Source organism: Lingula anatina, chromosome 1 (genome assembly GCF_051362555.1).
Source record: "Lingula anatina isolate TDL-2025a chromosome 1, LinAna3.0, whole genome shotgun sequence".
In the NCBI taxonomy this organism is placed as follows: domain Eukaryota; kingdom Metazoa; phylum Brachiopoda; class Lingulata; order Lingulida; family Lingulidae; genus Lingula; species Lingula anatina.
This window is the reverse complement of record NC_141767.1, coordinates 60187245-60211420: the sequence shown is the minus strand read 5'-3', so window position 1 is coordinate 60211420 and position 24176 is coordinate 60187245. Positions and strand designations below refer to the sequence as shown.

Below are 24176 nucleotides of genomic sequence, written 5' to 3'. Positions count from 1 at the left end.
ACACCTTTATGTGGTGATATTATATGACTTTGGAATAGTTTTTGCGAAAAAATATCTGGATGGTTTGGTAACTTGTTTAATTGAGTCAATTATTTCTTGGAATGCTATGAGTAATTTCCTTCCATGGGAAGAGATAGCCATTCAGATGGTAAGCTCTTTAGGATGCTGAATTAGCCCAGAAAGTTAGTATTAAGGTTGATTTTTTGTTGATTTCCTCTAGACAGAGGGGGTTTCAAATGTCATTTATAATATCATTGATGTAAAAAAAGAAACATTTTTACACCATCTTTTATGGAAAATAGTTTTTCAATTTCTTTCAATTTTTGAGTTTTGACATAATGGTTGTGATAGGATTTCATCTGGGGTTAAATTGAAATCTTCCTGAATTTCACTCAAAGAACCAATAATCTTTGCCAAAAGGGATAAGAAGTTGCTTTTAGTATTTTTAACCCACGTTTTGTTACTACCGATTCTTAGCATTTCGCCGAGAAAAACGCTCTCCACTTACTCTTATTTTCTTCATAAAGAAGTCTTTTAAGCCATGTAAAGTTTAGGGCCTTAGTAAAATTTTCATTTGCGGTACCTTTTACCGTCCATTTTTGTAATCAGACGCCATCCTTGCTCATTTTATTTTGTATCTTTTTCCATTCCTGATAAAGTTAAATATGATATGCATATTTTTAAGTATTGAGGGAGGGGGGCTGGTAGGAGAGTTTATACATGCACTACGTAAGATGAGAAATACTAAAGGTTGAACCACGGTTGACTTTCCTATTATTGAAAGGTTTCTCAGAGACCAGCTTTCCAAGATATTTTTCATTTTGTTCAATATTTTCTAAAAAGTTTTTTCAAATTGAACTTTGTCAGTTTCTATTCTCTACCAAGTAACTCAAATACACCTGCATGGTTCTATTTTAATTCTTTTTGTTAATCAATGAAGTTCAAAAGTTTCTGTTCACACCCAAAGGCCGTTAGATGCCATATCTTACTTCCACCAAGGCTGCTCTACAACAATATAAGAGTATTCTTGCGAGATGAACATATCTGAATCAGCACTACAATGCCATGTCATCAGATACCATGTGCTCACTCTGGTTGGACTTGTGCGGAACAGTGGACCCTTGTGGACACATTTGCCAGAAGCTGTTGACCTGCCCAGAGTTGCTCCAGTATGCATGTAGGTGCAGATGTAGAGGCTGACAATGTGCAAGGGCAAAATGCACTTTATATTGCACATACAAGGGAGAATCTAACGCCTTAACTATTGCAAAGTTTTATAAAGAGTCGTAAGGTGATAAAAGCATGGAAATTGCTGGTTACTAACTTCGAACATGCTGCCTTAAGTATCTGCACTGGCAATGTATTTGATCGGATGTGTGTAAACACAATTGTTTCAACTTACTGGATTAAAAGTATGAACATCTTGCTCAAAAGTGTAGTTCTTAGCTAGTATTATAGATTTGCCTTACTTAATAGACTAACGCAACTTTAAATGCTTGTTGCTAGGGAAATATGCTGCCTAGCAATCGTGGCTAAGGTTAATTTGGGTTTTAATTGCCTTTAAATAGTCTAGTGATACATGTAGTTGTGATGCCCTGAAACATAGTTATTAGCATTTCTAAACCATTTAAACTGGACAAGAAAGGTCTAATTAGCTTGTTACTAAGGAAATTCACTTCCATAGCAACGGTTGCTAAGCAACGCTTTGAAATTTTGGGCACTGCCCTTGAAAATGATCAGCATAGACCAAAGAACATTTGTGCCAAGTTTCATGCTTTTTCCACATTTTGAGCAATTTGGCCAAAATATAGCACCAGTCATCCAGACTATTGCTAAAATTTACAGTACTTTTTGTCAGGGTTCGCCCTCAAGGTTGTGCAATGGGGCTTTTATCTCTCCGGAAAAAAAAAAAAAAAAACTGGAGACACCATTTGCAGGTTGATCCTCAACATATTTGTTGATTAGTTGATCCTCATGATTTTGAAATTTCGACACTCAAGTATATAGGCCTACAGTAGGCCTACAGTATATGTTAGTGTGTGTGCATGCTCGTGTTAAAAACAGCTAGAAAAGCCGAATAAAAAAAAAATGACGTAGATGTTCAACGTTTTAAGCTTTATCATGTGGACATTATCGCCACTATCGATTTTTAGTTTTTCAGAAAAATATGAAATGTGTTATTTCAGAGCATATTTTCAATTTTGTTTCCAGAAACTTGTAACGCACATATCATAGTCGCTTACAGTAAACTTAATTTATTACAATGAAAAAATGGAAGTCAAATCATCTGATGTTTTCAACATGTATCCCCTTACAATATTTTCGAAAAGTTGAGTGATTCAAAGGAAGTAACACTTAAACTCGTACTGTTCAAAGAAGTAATTGTAAAACCGGATCTTCTTGTGGAAGAGACCTGACAGAAATACAGCGATGACTCAAAAATAAAGCACAACAGCGTGAGGTAGGTGACTCACATTCATTGATAATAAAAGTCCCTAATCTTCCAGATAGGACATTATTAAATGTAGTAAGGTGTCAGCTGCAACACCAAAGTTTAAAAGGTAAAAGTCGTCAGCTTAAGATCGTCTTGTTGGAACAATACACCTAAAGTGCCACCTGTGTCAACAGTACTTCCGTGTCCTAGGTCACGTGAGCAGTCCGTCCCACCCTGTAAACTGAACTGAAAATGGCGGGGATAAGGCAGAGTGTGGCGTTAACCGTAGACCAAGAGGATGACTTAAAAAGTCAATTTCAGTCTGTAAGTACTGATATAGCAAATAATTAGGTATCAGCATGTGAATGTTTAAGAATTAACAACATGACAACGACTAAAAACAAAACGAACTTGAACATAATTCACTTCCTGTATTTTTAATTCATTCAACGATTCATTTTTTTCTGAATGAAACGCCGGTTTAGTTAGTGTTATTCGGTTTCAGTATTATCGTATTTATTTTGTCTCCTATATATAATGCTACATATGTAATTTTTGCATATGTTTGTGTGGAATTTTTTGTGTCAAACGAATCACTGGGTCAACTTGAATGACATAAGTGTATGCCTTTTAAGTTTCTTTCAAATACTCGTACCAATACAAGTTGTAGTGAACCTGCAAATGTAAAAAAAAATGGAAGGAGATGATTATCAGTTATATGTTTAATAAGTATATATAAAAGTCTTATTTTTTAAGTATGTTACAAGATGAAAGCAGTATAAGGGAGGGGATTAAGGGGTCCTCTTTTTGCTTCTTCCCTAATATTTTATTATAACTTAGACTCACCCTTCAAGAAATCAAAGCCTTCAGTGAATGGACAAAAACTGGAAGTATGTCCTTTTATTGTTTTTTTTCTTTTTTTTTGCCCAGCATGCCTTACACAAACACTGCCTTGTCAAGTAAAATAAAGCATCTAATACAAAGTATCAAACATGGCATTCACATGCTTGTTTACAATTTGTTCAGTACACTTGTTAACACTGACAAGTCAAAGTCAGAAATACATGATTTTAACTGTCTGATTGCACAGTTTAAAAGTTGATAATTAAATCTTCAATTATCTGCATGGTTATTTTTTCAACATTTGCATAAGCTACGAAATATTTCTCGTTGGAAAATCACCCAGCATCACAGTGGCATCATAGTGTACTCACAGTTTTCTGTTAGATTTTAAAGGCTTTAACATTACGGTTTGCAGCATATATAGTGTTCTATTTTAAAATTTACAAAACCTTTTGTATTGAACTTTACAACACATTCTTTAAATGATATTGCACCTTTATGCAAAATTTGAGAGGTTTAGCTTTTCAATAATGCCTGTTCAAATTTGAAAATAAGCCCTTAAGGACGAGCCTACTTGTTCATCAAACAAACACATGTATGAAGACAGAAGTAGAAGCATGGTACCATTGATGATACACAGAGCATGAAGATATAATCTGCACATTTCCCCTAAATCTATTTTTTTTTTTTTTTTTTTTTTTTTTTTTTTTTTTTTGTGACAAGACAATGTACATGTTCACTGAATATTCTATTTTTGCCTGCCATTCTGTCAATATGTTACATGTTTTAACCAAGTGCTGTACACAGAGGGATGTCTTGAGATCTCATTTCAAAATGCCGGGTTGATTTGATATTAGAAAAATTTTGTGAGTAAAATGTGGAAATGTCCTCTTTTATTAACTTGCTTCTTGACAGCAATTGATCTGTCCATTTCTGTTATCAGAATGCAATATTTAGTTAAAATATCCATGTAGATTTTTGGATGCAGTGGCAAAACCTGAAATTTGACCAAATACAAAACATTTATCGTGGCTTCATTAGTAGACTGATATAACTGCCTGCAGCTCATGTTCAGTGAAGCAAATTTTAGTGTGTAAAAGTGATTACCAGTGAGGTGTCTGGTTTGTCTTATGGCCTTTGTCATGGTGTCCAGTAACAAAATTTGTCATGTCATGGCTGGTAAGACTGGCACCAGTCATATTTAACCTTAGGCTGAATGTGCTATTATTGCCATACTTGGCATTAGGAGGGCTTCCTGTGCTCTTTTCAGCAAGTGATTCACTGATAGGTCAGATGAAAATGGTCAATATTTCCATCCTAGGCCCACTCTCTCTGGCTCTCTATCTCTCTCTCTCTACACACACACACACACACACACACACACACACACACACACACACACAGAGAGAGAGGGAGAGAGAGAGAGAGAGAGAGAGAGCTATCTGGGTTGTCTGAGGTTGGACAAGATTGTGATTCACTGGCAGACTAAGACCAGCTGACTGATTTTAATATATTCAATGAAACGTGAACATCTTGTGACTTCTTTTGTAAACACAGCTGATTAATCTTTTGTTGTTTGAGTCAAATATTTAAAAGCATCAGGATGTCAGACTAGTTTTTGAAACCATTTATATCCAATTCAATAAAAAATATAAAGAAGAGTGGAAGTGTTTAGAGTACAGAACAAAGTTACACAGCAGTATGGCAATACAGAATTAATTAATTAAAAAAGAACCTTGAATGTGAAAGGAAACATTTTGGAAAAAAAATCTGTACCAAGAAAAAAAATCTGTATCAAGTGTATTGCCTTACAGGGAATTGGCCTCAGTGTATGACAACAGCTTGGCATGCAACTTACTGCTGGCATTAGATCAAAGTAATTGCCTTTGGTTATCACACTCCAATCACAGGTTAATATCACTTCTGCTTTTAGTTTCAATTTAGTGATAGTGATTACTAGTCATTGTCCTTTTGTCTTTCCACATTTTCCTGATTATATTTCTAATTTTGAAATAAGATCTGTTAATGATGATAGAGAGAGGACTATTTCAGGTTACAGAAGAACTTAATAAATGATGAATTTAATATGCTCAAACTGTATCAGTTTTATTGAAGTAGTTTTGAAGTTGCTTGCCTGATTGTAACAAAAAAAAGAAACTTGTGATGTTTGCATTGTATATATTGTATGTAAAAAGATGGTAAGTGATTATGAGGACTATTTTCCCATCAAATAAAGTGAAACTGAATAACAATAATTTATTTTGGTAAAAGACTTAAAAAGGAAGTATAATTTCATAGACATTTTATGTCTGTCAACCAGGAAGCAGACTGCACATTCTTTGGCTTACCTGTGGGAACAGATGAAAAACAACAATACATTTACAAGTACCTGATATTGGTGCTCACTCATTCAGATACTGCTCAATACAAAAGGTGTGTCAAAAGTCTCAAAAGTAAGCGGGTAGAGATTGTATATATTATATATCTCAGCAGGGCACTAAGCACTTGGCAACTAAGTAACCACCTAGTTTGTCAACACTCTGAGATGCTAAGACCTCAGATAAGACAGTAAAGGGGTTGGTGGGCAGAGTGTCTTTCAACCAATGGTCAACATTTGCTCAAGCCCGCCCTTACCAGCTATGTGAGGGCAGAGCTTGCAGCCTGTCACTTGTGATGCCAGGCATCTGTTCTGAAATTCAGACAGTGACTACGCCTGTGTATTTGAAAGGGGAAGTAACTGGCATCTGGTGACTTAATGAGGGGAAAATAAGTAAAAAATGGTGTACTATATTCACATGTATTTTTCTTGATATTATAAACACAAAAATGATGTGCAATATCTAAGATTGCATATAGTGAGGCAGAAAAGAACTAGACCTAAGAAAAAAATACCAGTGTTTTCAGTTTCAAAACACTACCTAGCCTATACCCTCTGACCCTAATGTTTTTATTGAAAATAACAGAAAATTGATAAAAAAAATCATTGAAAAATAGCAGTATTATTTTGATCAGATAGTTCGACATTTACTTGCTAAGGGGGCTTACAGTTCGCACAGGGTTCGCAAGATACCACTTAGTTTTCATATGAAGGTTTAACCAAAGCCATTTACCAGGCATGCACTACAAACAGAAGCAAAACAGACATATTATATTATATTGTATTGTATTGTATTGTATTGTATTGTATTGTACTGTACTGTACTGTACTGTACTGTATTGTATTGTATTGTATTGTATTGTATTGTATTGTATTTGTATTGTATTGTATTGTATTGTATTGTATTGTATTGTATTAGGAAGGTGCAGTTATAGATTAGTATAGTGGTTTGAAGCATGGCAGATTAAACTAAAACCAAAAGTACCAGAAGCATTTAATTAAAATGGAGGATATTGCATATTACACTTCAACTTGCATGCAATACATCATACTCTACAGTATATAAATAATTTAGTTCAATTTACTTGTTTTCAGAGAATTGTTTTGCAATAGGACATCATTAAAAACACTTGAGCATACTTGATTATAACCATAATAATAATAAAAATTCCTTACCTACTGGTACCCATCCTAACTTTTTAGGCATATAACCAGAAACACAGTTATTTTTTTAGGCCCTTAATAAACACAATGAATATTGCCAATTAAACTATGTTTTGAGGTAAAATAAATAGTGACAGGTGACAGTTTTTTACTTATTTTGAACATGAAGAGGGGTTTACAATATACTGTACCAGTAGCTTTTCTAATTGTTCAGGACGTGAATGGCGTCATTGGGCAAGCACTGGTATATATGCTGATATAGTTGCTGGAGTGTACATTGACTTTTCTTGATATAGTCGTCTGAAATTAAAAGAAGAAAGTTTTTTTTTTTTTTTGGGGGGGGGGGGGAGAGGATTGGTTGGAAGTGCAAGTGAATTTCAGTTTCAGTTTATTTTTGGGGGGTTGGGGGTGTAATAATGTTTCTAGGAGAGCACTTGCCAAAGGACTAATGCCCAAAAACTTATCTGCCATATTCCTTGATGAGATAAAACTTGATGACCTTACTACTGGGGCGTGGTAGGTTATCCTCCTCCTCTTCAATTCAGAACCAGTTGTCAAGGAGGCCCTTTGTTCCATACAGCATATAATATTGAGTTTTTAGTTTGAACAGATAATATGCTGATCTGGTTTTATGCAATATTTGCAGAGTTCAGTAAGTGTTTGCATAGTGATTACCTGATCAATACAGTGTGTGGGACGGATGAGATTAGACAAAACTATGACCTCTGCTTATATTTATCTACCAGGATGATATGAAATATGAAACATGATCAAAAGAGACCTGATTTCATTTCTGATTTATTTTATGTCAAGAAATTCAGATAAAAATAATATATGTTTAGTGTATCAAAAGCGAAGAAAAAGTAAGTGAGTAAAAGAAATGTTGAAAATATCAAGAGATACCAACAATTTGTTAGACAGTTACATGTAAACTTAAACTTTTAAATATAGTGACACCTTGAGGTCTCACAGAATATCTTTATTACAGGAGTCATGAAGGATGAATGAATAACATGAATAAGTGCTCAGTGCAAATGTCTTTAGGTATGTTCTGACTGTTTATGATAGTATTTTTGCAACTCCAGGTGAACTATATTTATTTATTTATGAGTTGGGCAACAAATTCCAAGGCAGTGAGAGTTTGCATGCATGGAGCTTAATTGCTTCTGTCGTGTGATGTTTATGCATTCTGAATATCAAAGAGATACATCAGTAAACTACTCATGTCTTAGTATCAACATAAGTTCATATATATGCCTGATCAGGAGTATAAAAAGCGTATCGTGATGGGTAAACATACAGAGCAGGCATGTGTTACAAATAATTAGTAGCCTAAGCACCTGCATTACTTGTTTTGAATTTTTACATGTACTTCAAAGAGATGTCCTAATTTATTAATAAATAGCTACATGTACATAAGATAGAAATAGGATTTAAACAAAAAGGTGACATAAAGCATTCTTTGTCAACATTTGGATAAGAGATGCTGTTTGGTATCTCATTGAACTATGCCCAATTCATTATAAATGCTGGAGAAGAAGGGGGACATTTGCCAACTACAGTAGGTCATCTAAATATTCCATATAAGGTAATAAAGTCGGCTGCTCACTAGGACCTGACACTTCCTTGTGTTTTGAGCAAAATCCCTTGTCCTGTGTCATACTTTGTGTGATACACTTTGTGTGATTTTGTTCAAAAGAGATGCAGAGATAAGATTGTGTGATATGGGGCTGAAAGATAGGAAAAGCTGTTCCATTTCTTTCAGGTATGTCATGAAAGTGAAATTTCCTCAGCATCTGTACATGTATTAATCTTTTGGGCAGTCTTTAAATTGTTGTAATATCCCTTATTGTAGCAGCTGCACTGCCATCTGGTGGTCACAGAAGGAGTTTCTTGCAACACCGCATATATAGCTGGGGACAGTCAGGATAACAAAAGATCACCTCACTCTATACATTTATTATTCTAACCAGACCATAAAAAAATTTTTAATGACTGACATTTATACCTTTCTTCATCAAATGCAGTTTCAAGATGGCAAGGTAGAACAAGGACATTTGTGGACATACATACACATTGAACATTAGAAAATTTTGCTAAAATGGTATTTAACACCATAAGGAATGGTGAATATTATTTTGTAGATAACTTGCAAAAAGATGACTAAATGTTAATATTCTGGTTCTAATTTCAGATTGATGCTGATGGCAGTGGATATATTAGCCTGGATGAGCTACAGTTTGCCCTGGAGACCGTTGGCTTCAAATTGCCAGGCCATGAAATTCGTGAACTGAGGGATAAATATGACCGGGAAAACAAAGATGGCAAATTGGATTATAACGAATTTAAAAAGGTGGGTAGTAAACACAGGGAGTGTCACCAGGTCATACAGATGATCATTTTCCCCCAAATGAGTATTTTATTTCATGTGTATGAAATTTAAGGCCTTTTTACTAGTGCCCCCCCTCCCACATCATTTTTTGATGTTCAGTTAAAAAACAATAATACCCCTGTTTAAGTCTCAATCAAAATTACAAGTAGAAGTGGCAAAAAGATTTCCAAATGAGGACATTATAGCCAGAGTGGAAAAATGGTGTGGAATTTCCTTTTGTTTTTCAGACCTTATTACTAACACTACCCACAGATCTTTAAGCACTAAGGCTCCTATTAATCACTCAACCCATGAATTAAACAACACACCATAAAAGTATTTACCACTACCAGAGTGATTCCTAGCACTAACATTCATCCGCTCTGGAATAATTTTACGGTGTGCTGGTTAATTTGTGGGTTTAGTGGTTAATATGGGTGTTGGTGCTAAAAGATCTGCAGGTAGTGTTAGTAAACACCTACTCCATTTATAAGGTCTGTTTTTGATCCTAATGCATGTACACTACATGTATAAGAAAGTATTACTATTAATGGTAATTTATTTCTTAACTTCTGTCACCAAACTATAAATACACAATTTGAAATGTGAATTAACTTGATTTATATATATATTATGTAATACTTGCTATATTGATTGTTCTGAAGTTGTGTGCTGACCTGACTGAGTACAGAGATCTGGGACGCAAGTTTAAGAAGTTGGTAACCAAGAGATCAGGCTTAGAGACACATGGTGGTATGACAGAAGCATCCAGTGAAGGAACAACACACTCTGTCCGGATTGAAGAACAGATAGCTTTCTCTAACTGGATTAACAGGTAGAATGCTAGAGCACAAGGTTATTATACCCAGCTCACCCCTTACTTGGATGGAAATCTTTCCTTGTGTATTTGGCTTTTTGAAGAAAAGATTTTTTCAAAGCTCTTTTACCATATTTTCAAATAATTTTTCTAATTCAAGTTGCCATACAGGAATTTATAATAATTAATTTCAGCTGAAGGTAATTACCAGCAGCTTTATAGGCTGATGATTGAGCAAAAAATGGATAAGAAGAAGTTTTTGCCTTTTAAGACAACTGGAATCTGAAGAACAATGATGTGTCTGAAATGTAGTATTGTTGCTTCATCAAAGATAAATTATCATTTTATTTTGATGATCCAGAATTTTAACAGGTCGGAACCAATATGATTTCAGGGGTTTGACCAGTGATAAGGAATGTGCTAAGTACCTGCCTCTTCAAGAAGATGGCAAAGATCTCTACGAGAAATGTAAAGATGGGATACTGTTGTGGTGAGGAAACATTTCATTTTTGTATGCATTTAGTAAAGAAGAGAGCTGACACCATATTTTTTAGCTTCACTCTGATGCTAATCCAAATATTTTCAGTGTTTGTTGTGCTCAAATACGCAGACAGTATTATTACTTTAAATTCACTAGTAGGTTTTGTCTAGTAAAAAGGGAGATCGAGTCCAAAAGGTTTCTCATTTTAAAAAGTAGAAAAAAGGAACAATGTGTAAATATCTTTTTGACAATCTTTGTTATTGTATTTTTCTGTTTTTCTAAGAGGATGGTGTATAGTTAACTATTTATAGTGGCAGCTAAAGATTCCCTAAAACTAATTTTATATATATATATATATATATATATATATATATATATATATATATATATATATATATATATTCTTGTAATGTATTGTAATTTTAGTAAAATGATCAATCTTTCTGTGCCTGACACCATTGATGAACGGGCTATCAACAAGGAGAACCTGAACGTCTACAAGAGACATGAAAACTTGATGCTGGCTCTCAACTCAGCTTCTTCCATTGGCTGTAACATTGTAAACATTGGAGCTGAAGATATTGACAAAGGAAAACCACACTTGTTGCTGGGGTTGCTGTGGCAAGTTATTAGAGTGAGCAGAAAAATCATTTTACATGTATATGGTAAACTACTGTCAGACGTACAAATTCAACCTGTTATTTATTAATAGGATGTACCATCTGTCCACTATATTAATGTATTTGGGACAAATCCATTCATTTTGGCACTTTATCAAAGCACTGCATCTCTGAAAGAAATATATTTAAACTTGTTTGCCCTTTGTTCCAGATTGGTCTCCTGAGTGACATCAATCTGCAGAACTTCCCTGGACTGGTTCTTCTGTTGGAAGAAGATGAAACCATAGAAGATTTGATGAAGTTATCACCAGAGGCCATCCTGATACGCTGGGTCAACTATCATCTGCGCAATGCAAATTGTGGACGTCAAATTTCCAACTTCACTTCAGACATCAAGGTAAGTTTTTCTGAGAGTTTTTTCCATCATGAAAACACTTATGCATTAGATAAAATATAGACAGCTTGGTTGTTTACACAGAAAAAGATCTTATCATTTCCATGAAACATTTCTTCTCGAATTCCAGGACTCTGTGGCTTACATTCATTTGCTGGGCCAAATTGCACCCCCTGAAAAAGGAGTCCACACAAATGCATTACAAGTAAGTTGATTGTATAGCTTGCTCAGTCAGGGGCGTAACCAGACCTTTTAAAATTGTACGCACAGAATTTTAAAATTCCCAGGCATAGCTAAATGTAGATCGACTTACGCAAAAGATGAAGGGCAGTTTAAATTATATGTGCCAAATATAATAGCTTAGTTTTCACCGTTTATAAAATAATTACTTAAAGTTTAAAATATTCCCTCAATATAATTAAGTTCCAGTAAATTATTTCACCCAGAACCAACGCATTTTCCGGGATTGGGGTACAGGCCATACATAATTGCCATCTGTATCTTACTTCAAAATGTCAGGGCCTCAAACTTTTCCAAAAGTGGGGTAAAAATTAATGGAATCTTTTTTTTAATAATAAATTTCATTGGGAAAGAGGGTTAAAAATAATTGATACCGATCTCCCGTCACGCTCTTCCACGAAAGAACGCCCTTGTATGAATATAAAAATTGCCTTCTCGTCTCGCTCGGATCGCGAACGATCTCTGGCTGACGATCTTCTGCGAACGAAGTCCATTGAACGAATGTGAAAATTGCTTTCTCTTTTCGCTCAGATCATGCTCGATCTCCTGCTGAAGATACGAAAATTGGCTTCTCATCTCGCTGCGGTCGGTAACTATCTCTTGTTCCCGATCCTCGGTTAACGAAGTCTCTTGAACAAATATGAAAATTGCCTTCTCGTCTCTTTCGGATTGCGAACAATCTCTCGCCGAAGATATAAAAATTGCCTTTGTTATGTATTAGCTTTGTCAGGTGCCATACGTATAAAGATCCGAAAGGTGTCCCCTTTCATAATTTGGCGGCAAGTTAGGTCATATTTCATTTAGGGCCTACACGTGTTTTGTACCGAATGTAGATGATTCTTGTCACTTCTGCATTATATATTTTAAAGTCAATGGAAACATTTTATTGTGTTTTGTAAGCTTTAGGTAGTAGTTACGTCGTGACTGAAAAACAGCGTGCACTACAAAGTAGTATAATATTCATACGTCAAATTACTGCAATGGATTTTCATACGACGTCCACAGCTACCCCGACAAGTCAAGACTTTTTTAATCGTAAGCCATCCAGCCTTCTAAATTTGTCAGAAAATAATCTTAAGAACAGTTGATCGTTGTAGGATTCTTACACCTTCTTGCTATCCATGGCAGGGCCGTAGCCTCCGGGGGGGCAGGGGGGGGCAGCTGCCCCCCCCCCCTGGAAATTGGGGTGCCAAAAAAATGATCGCAAAGGTAAAAAAAAATAATTGCAAAGTTGGTATTAATTCTGTGAGAAAAGGCACTCATGGCCACTAGACAATCATTCAATAATCTGTTTACAAAGGTGTACTGTTTTTAGCCAACTCAGTTTATGCCAAAAAGCTCATCCTCCGTGTTGTGTTGAAAAAATGACTGTACTTATGGCAAAATGAACCCACAATTTCTGAATTCTGATTGACCGATTGACCAATAAATAACATTTAAAATGCACCAGAATGCAGTATTATACATTAAGTTTTTGAAAATTTTCCACACCGTGGGAGGGAGGCACCCCTTCCCCCCTCGGGGGCTTCTCCCCCTCGTGTCCGCTTACTGCCCCCCCCCTCCCCTGGCATTTTGCTCAGGCTACGGCCCTGCATGGTCAGCTTAATGATGAATCTTCTAAAAGTTGAACTTATATATGGTATCATCCAAAATCAAACAATTATATTACAGGATAAAGCTCTGTTTGTTTGTGAAAATTGCCCATATCATCCTGTTAGTTTAGAGGGTTAAGCTGGGTCAAGTCCGTGTCAAAATTCTTTAGAGCTTTGCAGGAAATATTTTTTTGTTTCTCTGGCTCCTTATAAAGCCCGTTGTCCAGATTTTATCTAGTGTCCCCAGGTCTGCTGGAACTGCTCTTTGAAAATAACACAGGTAGATTTTTATCTGAGATAAATCTCGCCAGCGAGTGTGCATTCGACACTTAAGACAAAGGCTACCTGAGAGTTGAAGGGCATTCAAACCTCCAATTAAGAGGCAAAGGAAGTTCCAGCTAGATGGACGATTAAGATAGGACTTCTGGAGGTAGCTAGTATTGTTTATTTACCTCAGTTCTGTGAAAGCAAACGAGACGGGGGGCGTCAGAACAATGGTGCTTATACGATTCATACAGAAGATTTGTACATTCAGGTGACTCTAACCTGCAATCGAAGAGGATTTTCGATTATTTTTCGTGAAAAATACACTAAATTTATAGAGAATAATATCATGATTGGCTCAAAAAATTGTACGCACAGTGCATCCGTGCGTATGCCTAGTTACGCCCATGTCAGTCACTTTCAACTAATTATTTATATCGGTGGTTATACATATAGTAGGTGTTTGCATTGTCCTATGTTTGTGAGATCAGAATTTAAGTTTTGTAATTCTAAGAAAATATAGAAGCCCAATCTCAAATTCATGTTAACTTGAATATTGGTGTGAATGTTGTAATGTGTCCTTTAGGAGCCTAATGACACACAGCGTGCAGAGCTGATGTTGGATGAAGCTGACAAGATCAACTGTAAGTCATTTGTGTCAGCCAAAGATGTGGTCAGTGGCAATTACAAACTTAACCTGGCTTTTGTTGCCAATCTGTTCAATACCTACCCTGCCCTGGAACCTCCCACGGATAAGGAGTTTGAAGTAATAGAGGAAACTAGAGAAGAAAAAAGTAAGTATTATTCTTCATATTGTTGTAAAATTTGTGTCAAGATAATATCAGTGTGCTTTCAAAAAATTTAAATATATGAATGATTTTTTTGGTTTCAAGTAAGTACTAGTTGAATTTTTACATAGTCCCTTTTATGAACAAGAATAAGAAAAGAAATAGTTCTTGATGTAAATTTAACCATTTTCCAGCCTACCGCAATTGGATGAACAGTATGGGTGTGAATCCTTTTGTAAACCACCTGTACAGTGACCTGAGGGATGCCCTTGTGTTGTTCCAGCTGTATGACAAGATCAAACCTGGTATTGTGGATTGGAACAAGGTGACAAAAGTCTTCAAGAAGCTTAGAATGAACTTTCAGAAAATAGGTAATCTAAATTTATATCAATATTTGAATGAAAGTACTGTTATTGCCTCATTTGTTTTCTTATTTTGATCATTGATACTCTCTTGAATTTCCCTTATGATTTTGTTTATCTTTGCATTAAAATGATAATATAATTCCCAAGGAATTAAATTCAGGGAAACTGATTTAGTGAAATGACATATTCATAGCCTGCACTGAAACTACATATAGAAGAGAAAGTACAAATTGAAAAAACTGTACATGCCTGTTGTCAGTTCCAATTAATTGTTCATTCTACAATGCATTCAGAGAACTGCAACTATGCAGTGGACCTTGGCAAGCAGATGAAATTTTCCTTGGTTGGCATTGGGGGTACTAACATCCACGAAGGCAATGAGACCCTCACCCTGGCGCTGGTTTGGCAACTGATGAGAGCTTACACCCTCAGTATTCTGGCTCAGCTCAGTGAAAAATCTGATGGGAAAGAGGGGAAAGCTGTTGCTGAGACAGAGATAGTACAATGGGCCAATGAAAAGGTAAAATACTTGACAGCCTTGTATGACAGGCATATATATGGTTACAGTGAGTGGTGAGATACATTATTTACATGGATGGAATTTTAGCAGGATCTTGTATAAAATGTTTAAAAACAGGTCTTTCACAAAACGTTTTGTTTAGCAAGGATGAAAACAAACTATTTATAAGTTTTTTATCAACATTCATGTTTTCATTCCTGCTTTTGATGGTTTCTTCCATTTTCCCAGTCTGACAGAGTGCCCTTAAGGATGTGGAATTCTTGATTTTACATGGTACAGTTCTAATGCCTTTTATTTCATTGTTTATAGCTGTCAGCAGCAAAAAAACCAACCCAGATTGCTAGTTTTCAAGATCCAACCATAGCTGATGCGAAGGTCGTTATTGATCTGGTGGATGCCATCAAGCCAGGCTCTATCAAGTATAACTTGGTTAAAGATGGAGCATCAGATGAAGTAAGTGATGGAAAATGTTTGATTTTAGATGATCTTTTGAATAGATCTATTAACAAACACACTCGCAAGTATGTTTGCACACATGGAATGAGATTATTTGAACTGTACATTGTAATACAAGTCTAAATAGTTTTCAGAAATAACTTCAAAGATTAATAGTATCATGATTATAAGGATTGTAATATGAATAATCTTTGAAGTTACCCTTGAAAAATAATTTGTTTCATGAAGGGTTGTGTCAACATTATATACAAGGTGGAATCCAGTGAAAAAACTAGCGCTAACAAAGTTAAACTTTTTCACCAGGAGAAGCTTGCAAATGCTAAATATGCCGTCTCAATGGCACGTAAGATTGGAGCCAAAGTTTATGCCTTACCAGAAGACATCATGGAAGTCAAGCCAAAGATGGTAATGACCGTATTTGCATGTCTCATGATCCGAGACATGCAGAGCAAGCAAGTGTCCTTAGAAGACTGAAATATCATCACACTACTTCCAGGCGTTAATATGGAAGACAGGACTTTGTTTAATGTCAATTGACCTTTGCCTATATTGCAACAAACAAGTTGACATTTTTTGCCTAAAATGAAGAACTTTATTTCCTTAAAACAGGGTTTTTGACATGTTTTTGAATTGTTTTATCATATGTTTAAAATTTCAAATTGCCAGTAATTTAACTGTTGAATTCCATTTTACACTTTTGATAATAACTAAAAAAAAATTGCTGTTTCTGTGAAATTTGGGTGTTAGTATTTTTTAAAAATTTACAACTAATTGCCATTCTGTTGGATTGAATAGTTTTCTCACCTGTTGCCCAAACAGAATTATTGTGATATATCATCATTTATAGATAAAAGTATAATTGCATTATTGGTTTTATAGATTTATATACAGAGGAATGATATTGATATCCTGACTGTTCTTTATATTTGATCATTTTCCTATAATTAAACCTGTACATGTAGAATGTTTTGTTTATTGTGATATTTTTTATGCTCTAGTGTCATGCTAAATCCACCAAATTATTATTTAACACTGAAAAACAATAATATGGAAAGAGAACTGGACAAGAAAAGTATGCAGCATTAAATGATTATTGTTTGGCCATATTCCCATATATAAAACTGCTTCCAAGTATATTCATGTAAGTCATATCAAGATAAATGAAATACTTTTTCATTCCAATCATCCAGTAAAAACTCCTATGTACATTCCAGTGACTAACACGTTTCACATTTTTCCCAAGATTTAGTATGTATAATATATATAGATATATATTTAGTTATATTAATATTGTAGTTTTCACCATTTAAATAGGTTTTTGTCTGATATGTTCCCCAAGGTTCAAAGATCATTGGAAAAATACACCTGTAGAATGTTGCAGTTTTTTTTTTTTTTTGCTTTACTTTTGAGTTTTTCATTAATGTTCCAGCTATTTAAGGGACTTGTCTTCCATCATCTGTATGTGACATCTGCTTGATCAACATCTTAACAATAAATCTTACAATACAAGTTCCCATTTGTTTTTGTTTGTTTTGTTTCTTCAAAACATGCATCGCCATTTCATAGATTTACCTTTTTATTCCCAAGCTTATAAAATAGTTATAACTGAACTAAGAATAGTGAAACTACCCAAACCATTGTGCTTGGATGTTCTTGGAGAACCAGAAAAGACAAGAAACCATTTGAATGGGGCTCATCCAAGATAGCCTATGGCCACATTCAGAACCAGGTGATCCGTGCACCAACTTATCTGTGGATCAAATATTACCTACCTACTTTAAAACTTGTAACATAATCCCTAAAAAACACCAAATCGATTCCCCACGTGGATTACACAGCAAGCATTCAAGTGGTTTGGCCATGTATGATCTGCTAATCAACTTTGGTTGTGAAAAGGGCCTCAAACAAGACTAATAGCACTGCATGATGTCTGTCAAGTTGAAAAATGTGTGAGTATCTGCACAAGTTGGGATTGACTTTTTAGCCATAACAAGCCTCATAAACAAAAACTGGTGTGAATTGGGCCTTAGAGCTGTGAGCACAAATGCACCAATTAATGCACCAATTAATCCAGTCACAAGTGAACAACCCAAACATAGAATTACTCACCACTAGCTTAGCATTTATTACACAATTTGGCCTGGCCTCTGGCTGTATAGGCCACACATGGGTAGTTATGGGTATTTGTGCCCACAAATCTGAGGCTCGAATTAGATAACGCCTAATCCGTTTATAAGGCCTGCATTTTTATGCAGAGAATGTCATCACAGAACACAGGACATCAAACATATCTCCTGTATAGAGGCTATTTACCTGGATAGCTTCATTCCCTGATAAAGATGCTCTGTTAGACATCAAAATATTTCAGGCAAATTATTTAAATATTCAGCTGTTGATTGAAGATAAAATTCTTATGACATAACACAGCTGATGAAATTCTTAAATGATATGAAAGAATTTCGACTTGTGTTTGATCTCATGTATGATTTATTTACTTTTATGAATCTGTAAAATTAAAAAGGACATCTATTTGGCCGATCATTTTCATGCACTAGATGGCACCAGTTAAATGCATTTAATTTTCATTCATCTTCCAGGCCTACTGCATTTTTTTAACTGACTCTTACCAAGAATTATGGGTTCTCCAATTTAATTCTCTTACTGTGCCATGCATTCAGTGAATAGAGACAAAGAAGAATATTTTTAACAAAATATTACACAATTTATTTATTCATTTTTGAAAGCAAAATACAGAATGCATAGTTTGTACGCTACATTTTGTTCGACTTGGGAGAGTCTTGATACATCAGACTGAAATTCCCAGATGATCAGAGAAATTTAATTAAACATATTTTTACTGAAATATGGCAAATATGTGAAGGCAACATTCTATACTAGCAAACACATTTTTGTACTGATATGTAATGTAAATAATATTGATGAAATATTGTAACTCCATTTAAAAATGCTGAATTATCCTGTAGTTTTTGGATAAAACCCTGCTTCTGTATTAGTAATTTTGGCACAGTATAATTTTGTTGTTATATAAAAAAGAATAGTGAAACTGGTACCTTTTTATAACTTCTAATATAGCCAATGCATATAATTAGCAAAACTTCATAGACATGGCAGGCTATGTCTTGATACACAACCCATATATGTATGAATAAAGATGGCAATCTAACTACTGCAGTCGATTTGTGCTTAAAGAGCAATTCAGGGTCAAAACCTTCTCTTATTTTCCCCTTCAGGACAAATCGGCTGTACTTAAGTGTGTAAAGCTCAAAATTACAATAAAATCTCCAGTTTTATTGTTGTTTTGTATAGTGTAAGATTATTAAGAGTTGATAACCCTCCCCTCAAATCTCACTCTTGGTCACATATCTTTCTAGAAAGTCTTTCGCCCTGGTATGAATTATGATCTATTGTAAAAGAGCAAACGGAAACTAGGTAAATTTCACAGATAACAAATATGATTTTATCCATAAGTAGCATCTAAACAAAGCAAAAGTGTTTTGGTAATACATTAATGCACATACACAAACATATGCAGACATTGCTCACTGTTGGTTCTTCAGTGCACAATTCGGTGTCTTGTTCTCTAATCAAACAAACATTGAGGAAATGCACAATATGCCTTCTGCCAAGCATTTGCAGAGAGGGCCACAATTTAACATAAATTCACTGACATGCAATTTTGCTGTCACAGATAATATCAAATAAATGATTGCAGTATGATAAATATATACAAATTATTTTAATTATACATCCGACATATCAGATTACATTTCAGTAGAACAATTGGCTTTTATACTCTATACAGTAGTCTGTGCATATATTTAGTAATATTAAACAAGCAACATTTAGCATGGAATGAAGAGTACATGTAAAATAAGTACATCTTTTAGCAATATGATCAGTTTCAAACTATGAGTAAACATTAATCTAATCAATTGAATCTTTTTTCATTGATTCACTGAAAAGCATCTGATTGATTACAAACTGAATGTAAGAGAAAGATATTGATTGAAGAGGGTTTCAGATTTTATTCTTGAATTTGATACATTTTTCAAATGTCTGTCTCAATCTCTAAGTTTCATAAAAAATACTTCCAAAATTCTTCCATGCCCAATTCTTGATTAAACAGAGCCACATCAGCCCCACACAAAATATTCAGTCAAATTATCTTAATTATTTAATACATCGGGGGGAAAACCAATAAATTATCACAAGAAATGCAAACAAATTAACTAGCAGTAAATAAACACAGAAATACAAAAAGTATGATGCCCAGCACCTCATGTTGGGATATGCCAACAAGTAAAGACTAGAATTTCACTCTCCTCCTCATATTATACAACAGAACATCATAGATTCTAATTGGTAATCATGTTTTGGTCATAAAAAATGTTTTGCTATCAAATCATACGAACTTACACATTTTTAAGTGTCATGGGAAGACAAAAACCCAATTAGTTTGCCCAAAGTGTGTGACAATAATGCCAAAATTATCAAATCTCACCTTACCACATCATATGTCCATTGAAGTAATGTCATAATGGAATAAATTTAGTTAATGATTTATGTATTTTCATATCCTAACTCCTTCCCTCTGTAGTACAACATGTTTGAGGGACCTGTAGCTTACAAAACTTCTCTTGAAAGCAGATTTCATTGTCGTGTAGTTATTTGTTCCTGTGGGCCCATCAGCAGTTAAAATTTGCAGCAGCCATCACCAGTCATATAGTCTACTTCTTGTATTCATCATGAGTGGATCTCTATTTTGAATTCAGAGTACAACACCCACAAATGCATGTTATGAAGAGTAACATGTATCATAGGCACCCTGCCATATGTGTACATGGAGCAACCTCTTCAAGCACCCTGCATCCTTCACCGTATTAGTAGTATGAAAACCGCTCCCTACCACCCTGGGGAGAGTTAGTAGTGATTTTTTTGCGTTGTCGTCTGAGCTGGTCCCTCAATGTGTTGCCAGTGGGCTGGTCTTCTGATGACACTGACAACAACAAAGATGAAACTGGTCAGCAAATCAGACAAGTGTGCACAAATTACAAGATCAATGGAATCAAGGGGGCCAATTCGAAACAATGATCAGAGACATGTCTGGTTTCATTTTAATAAAGTGACATTTTGACACTTTTTTCTGTTTGATTCAATAATTGTTATTATCAACTGATCAATTTTGACCAAACTAGTAACTATTTAGATTTCGTGTTATGATGTATCAGCCTAAAATGATCCCAGAGCTTGAGGTACGGTTGTTATGGAACTATAATCTAAGAGGTAGCAAAGTTAGTTAAGGGACACTAGAAATTGTGGTTCAACACATCATTCAATGACTGTACTGCTGCTCTTTCATCGGCAGAAGACACTGAAAACAACACAAATAATATGTATTGAACAGCAATTCTTAAACAAAAATAAGGATTTCATTTTCTGAATAGGACAATACCCATTTGTCTATATGTATAACTTTATATTGTTGGGATTTTTTTCATTAGGGCATTTTTAACTATATTTCTAACATATATTTATGAAATAATGACATAAAAAGCAATTTGCGCAGTTGAACTTTAGAGAAATTAAACTTTTACAACAAATAGAAAAGTTATAACAAACCTGACAGACTGTCTGATTGGTCATAGTCAGAGCGTGGTGGGGTGGCAGGAGAGAAATCAGGGGGGCTGCCAAGACCAGAGTCTCGCTTCCCATTCTCTGATGAGTCTGCACGCTGCTTTCTTTTCTGCAGAATTGCTGCAAGTTCATTGTTGCCACTATTGGTATCCTTGAACTGGAAAAAATGTTCTTCTCAAAACTTTAAACAAAAAACATTTTACTTCAAACAAATAATATTCAATCTATACACAGATGTGTTTTATGAAATATGGTGAAATATTACCATGACAAAATGACTTTTAAGTTGATAATACATTTGAGAGATGTGTTTACCCCAGAAAGATTTTTCTGCACCAGTACTTGGCTTGCAAGTCTCTGCCCCTGTTCCTTTCCTATTAACCTCTCCAGCTCAGCTTGGCTAGCCTTGAATAAGGATTCCCCATCATATTCATCTAATTTATACACAACTCTGAAATGGATTAAAATTAAAGGATAATTGCTAAAAGCACCAATTTTCTTTTAGCCCCCCCCCCCCCAACAAAAAAAAAAAAAAAAAAAAAAAAAAAAAAAAAAAAAAAAAAAAAATTCCTGCCCAAATTTGTCTTAAACATTAGTTTTTCTTTTAACCAATGTTTGTGACGGTTTATAAGTTTGTGTGTGCACTTTAAATGGCTAACTGTTCCCAGTAAGACATGGGGAAAACTTTGGAAGTACTAAAATTCTGAAGGACCTGAGCTACAAGAAATCTGCAGGTCTTCCCAATTTTGTGCAGGTCTGAACTAATACTCTGAGATGGGTGTGGTGTAATAAGTCACATGGTCTAGGTTAAAGGTCCTTGGAGTGAAGTGGAGACTATGTATGTGATGTGGCATGCGAGACATGGCCTTTTAATTTCTGTAAATAAACATTTTAAATTTTATACGTGTATGTTGTTCCAATACTATATCTGGTGACAAGGAAAGAACAGACTCACAAGGGAGCAAAACCAAGTAAGAATATATATCTTTCAAAAACAGACATTGGCTATAACGAAATTCAATGATAACAGTATAGCTCGATACAGCCTGTGCAGAATTGTTATAATGGCCAGTCCATCTTTACAGATACCTACCTATCATGAACTTGACTGAAAGTCAGAAGGCCTTGCCATTAGATGGACAAAATGGGTGAACGGATTGAAAAACAATGTATTTGTCGGTTATGGTATAACAAGTCCGCAAAAGAAGAAGGCACTTATGCTATCTTTCACACCCAAGACGAGCGTTACATGTTTCAAGTATTAAAATCAAGGCCTACAGCCTTCCTAAAATGCAGGTTTCCTAAAATGCAAAAACTTGTCGTGGACACTGTGAAATTGTGTAGACATTGCCAAATTTCAACGAATATAACCACGCAAAAGCCTCTTCGCATTATAGAACTCCCAATCGACCCTTGGACAGAACTTATGTAATGCTGACTTTGGAGAGGGACCTAGTGGTCACAAACTTTTCATGATAACTGATGAATACACACAGTATGTCATTGTTGAAATTTTAACCTCAACTTCAGCACAGTGTTATCCCACGGTTGGATAAGGTTTTTGCTGAGTTAGGTGTGCCTTCGGTATTAAAAACAGATAATGGACCTCTATACAATGGAAATGACATAGCGGTTAATGCCAAGAAAACCAGTTTCAAACATTGCAAAATAACACCACTGTGGCCTCAGGCAAATGGAGTAACAGAGCGTTTTATGGGGCCTTTGAAAAAGTCAATCAAGTGCACCATTGAAATGAAGCGCAACTGAAAACAAGCTATGAATGATTTTCTCCTTGATTATAGAATGAGGCCATATGCTTCTACCGGTATTCCTCCTGCAAATGCACTTTTCAGAAGGGATATCAGCTGTAAACTTCCATGTGCCAAAAATGCTGAACATTGATTCTACAATCAGGCATATTGATCAGAACAGCAAGAAAGTGACTAAGTATTATGCCAATCGTACAACAAATATAAAGAAATCTGCACTAATGGTGGGTGATACAGTTCTCTTGAAGAACACCAAATGTAAAACATACCGAACAGCAGATGAATCCACACCACTTACAATATGTCGTAAAAAGGGGACATTGACAACTGCGAGAGATGATTCCACAAGGAGAGAAATAAGGACGACCTCTAGTTTTTTTTAAATGTTTTCATTAAACGAGTTTAGGTTGAAGTTGACAATTTAATGGATCCAGTTGACATTTAGTATTATATACATTTTGTGTTATTATTTATTACATTTACTGTATGTATGTTATGAGTTGTTCTGTTACAATATTGTAATTTAAAAAGAAATGAAAGAAAAGTTGTAATGTGATATAATAAGTCAAGTGGTCTAGGTTAAAGGCCATTGGCGTGATGCAGAGACTATGTATGTGACATGGCATGTGAGGCATGGACTTTTTATTTTTGTAAATAAAAATTTTAATTTTATACATGTATGTTGTTCCAATACTATAATGGGTACTGAATAGCAGACTTGTTATGTCTTCATTTCTATTTTTTTCTGAAGAGGCTTGAGAAGATTCACATTATTTCTCACAATGCCTTATTTTCATCCATACTCTCGTTTTTCTCTTTTTAATATTGTTTCCATCGTTGTCCTCATTAACCACAAGCCATAACGCTGTCAGGCTGCTTCAAAACTGACGCCATTGTGAGCAAAAATTAAGTCAAGATATGGGTATTTTGCAAAATTTATTTTGAAACCTGGTTTGACCTGGATTTATGCATTCTGGTATACTAGTATGGTAGTAGTTTTAAGTAGTTTTTAGGATTATGCACATG

The 24176-nt window shown here is 35.0% G+C and overlaps 2 protein-coding genes across 9 annotated transcripts in view; one reads left to right on the top strand and one right to left on the bottom strand.

Moving 5' to 3' along the window:
- The first annotated feature begins 2520 nt into the window (after positions 1 to 2520).
- Positions 2521 to 17235, top strand: LOC106171258 (plastin-2). The gene is made up of 12 exons (XM_013551536.2): positions 2521 to 2758; positions 9013 to 9171; positions 9855 to 10024; positions 10401 to 10496; positions 10914 to 11121; positions 11319 to 11504; positions 11632 to 11706; positions 14184 to 14391; positions 14580 to 14756; positions 15044 to 15270; positions 15580 to 15723; positions 16030 to 17235. Exons 1-12 carry the CDS (start codon positions 2687 to 2689, stop codon positions 16198 to 16200), a joined length of 1893 nt encoding a protein of 630 aa, XP_013406990.2. The 5' UTR covers positions 2521 to 2686; the 3' UTR covers positions 16201 to 17235.
- Positions 17236 to 18426: 1191 nt separating this feature from the next.
- LOC106171223 (epidermal growth factor receptor kinase substrate 8) overlaps positions 18427 to 24176 on the bottom strand; it is a 31370-nt gene continuing 25620 nt past the window's right edge. For 7 of the 8 annotated variants that reach the window (XM_087012987.1, XM_087012771.1, XM_087012885.1 and 4 more), the window contains 3 exons: positions 21697 to 21832; positions 21367 to 21538; positions 18427 to 20743 (listed from right to left, as the gene is read on the bottom strand). In XM_087012987.1, the coding sequence (XP_086869113.1) occupies positions 20628 to 20743; positions 21367 to 21538; positions 21697 to 21832 (424 nt within the window). In that variant the 3' untranslated portion in view covers positions 18427 to 20627. The other variant, XM_087012944.1, reaches the window with a different exon arrangement.

Excerpts from the sequence above, each read along its gene's own strand:
- LOC106171258 (XM_013551536.2), top strand. The coding sequence starts at position 2,687 with ATGGCGGGGATAAGGCAGAGTGTGGCGTTAACCGTAGACCAAGAGGAT. Across the intron at positions 10,497-10,913 it reads AAAGATGGGATACTGTTGTG|TAAAATGATCAATCTTTCTG; the intron begins GTGAGGAAACAT and ends TTGTAATTTTAG. Across the intron at positions 14,757-15,043 it reads AATGAACTTTCAGAAAATAG|AGAACTGCAACTATGCAGTG; the intron begins GTAATCTAAATT and ends CAATGCATTCAG.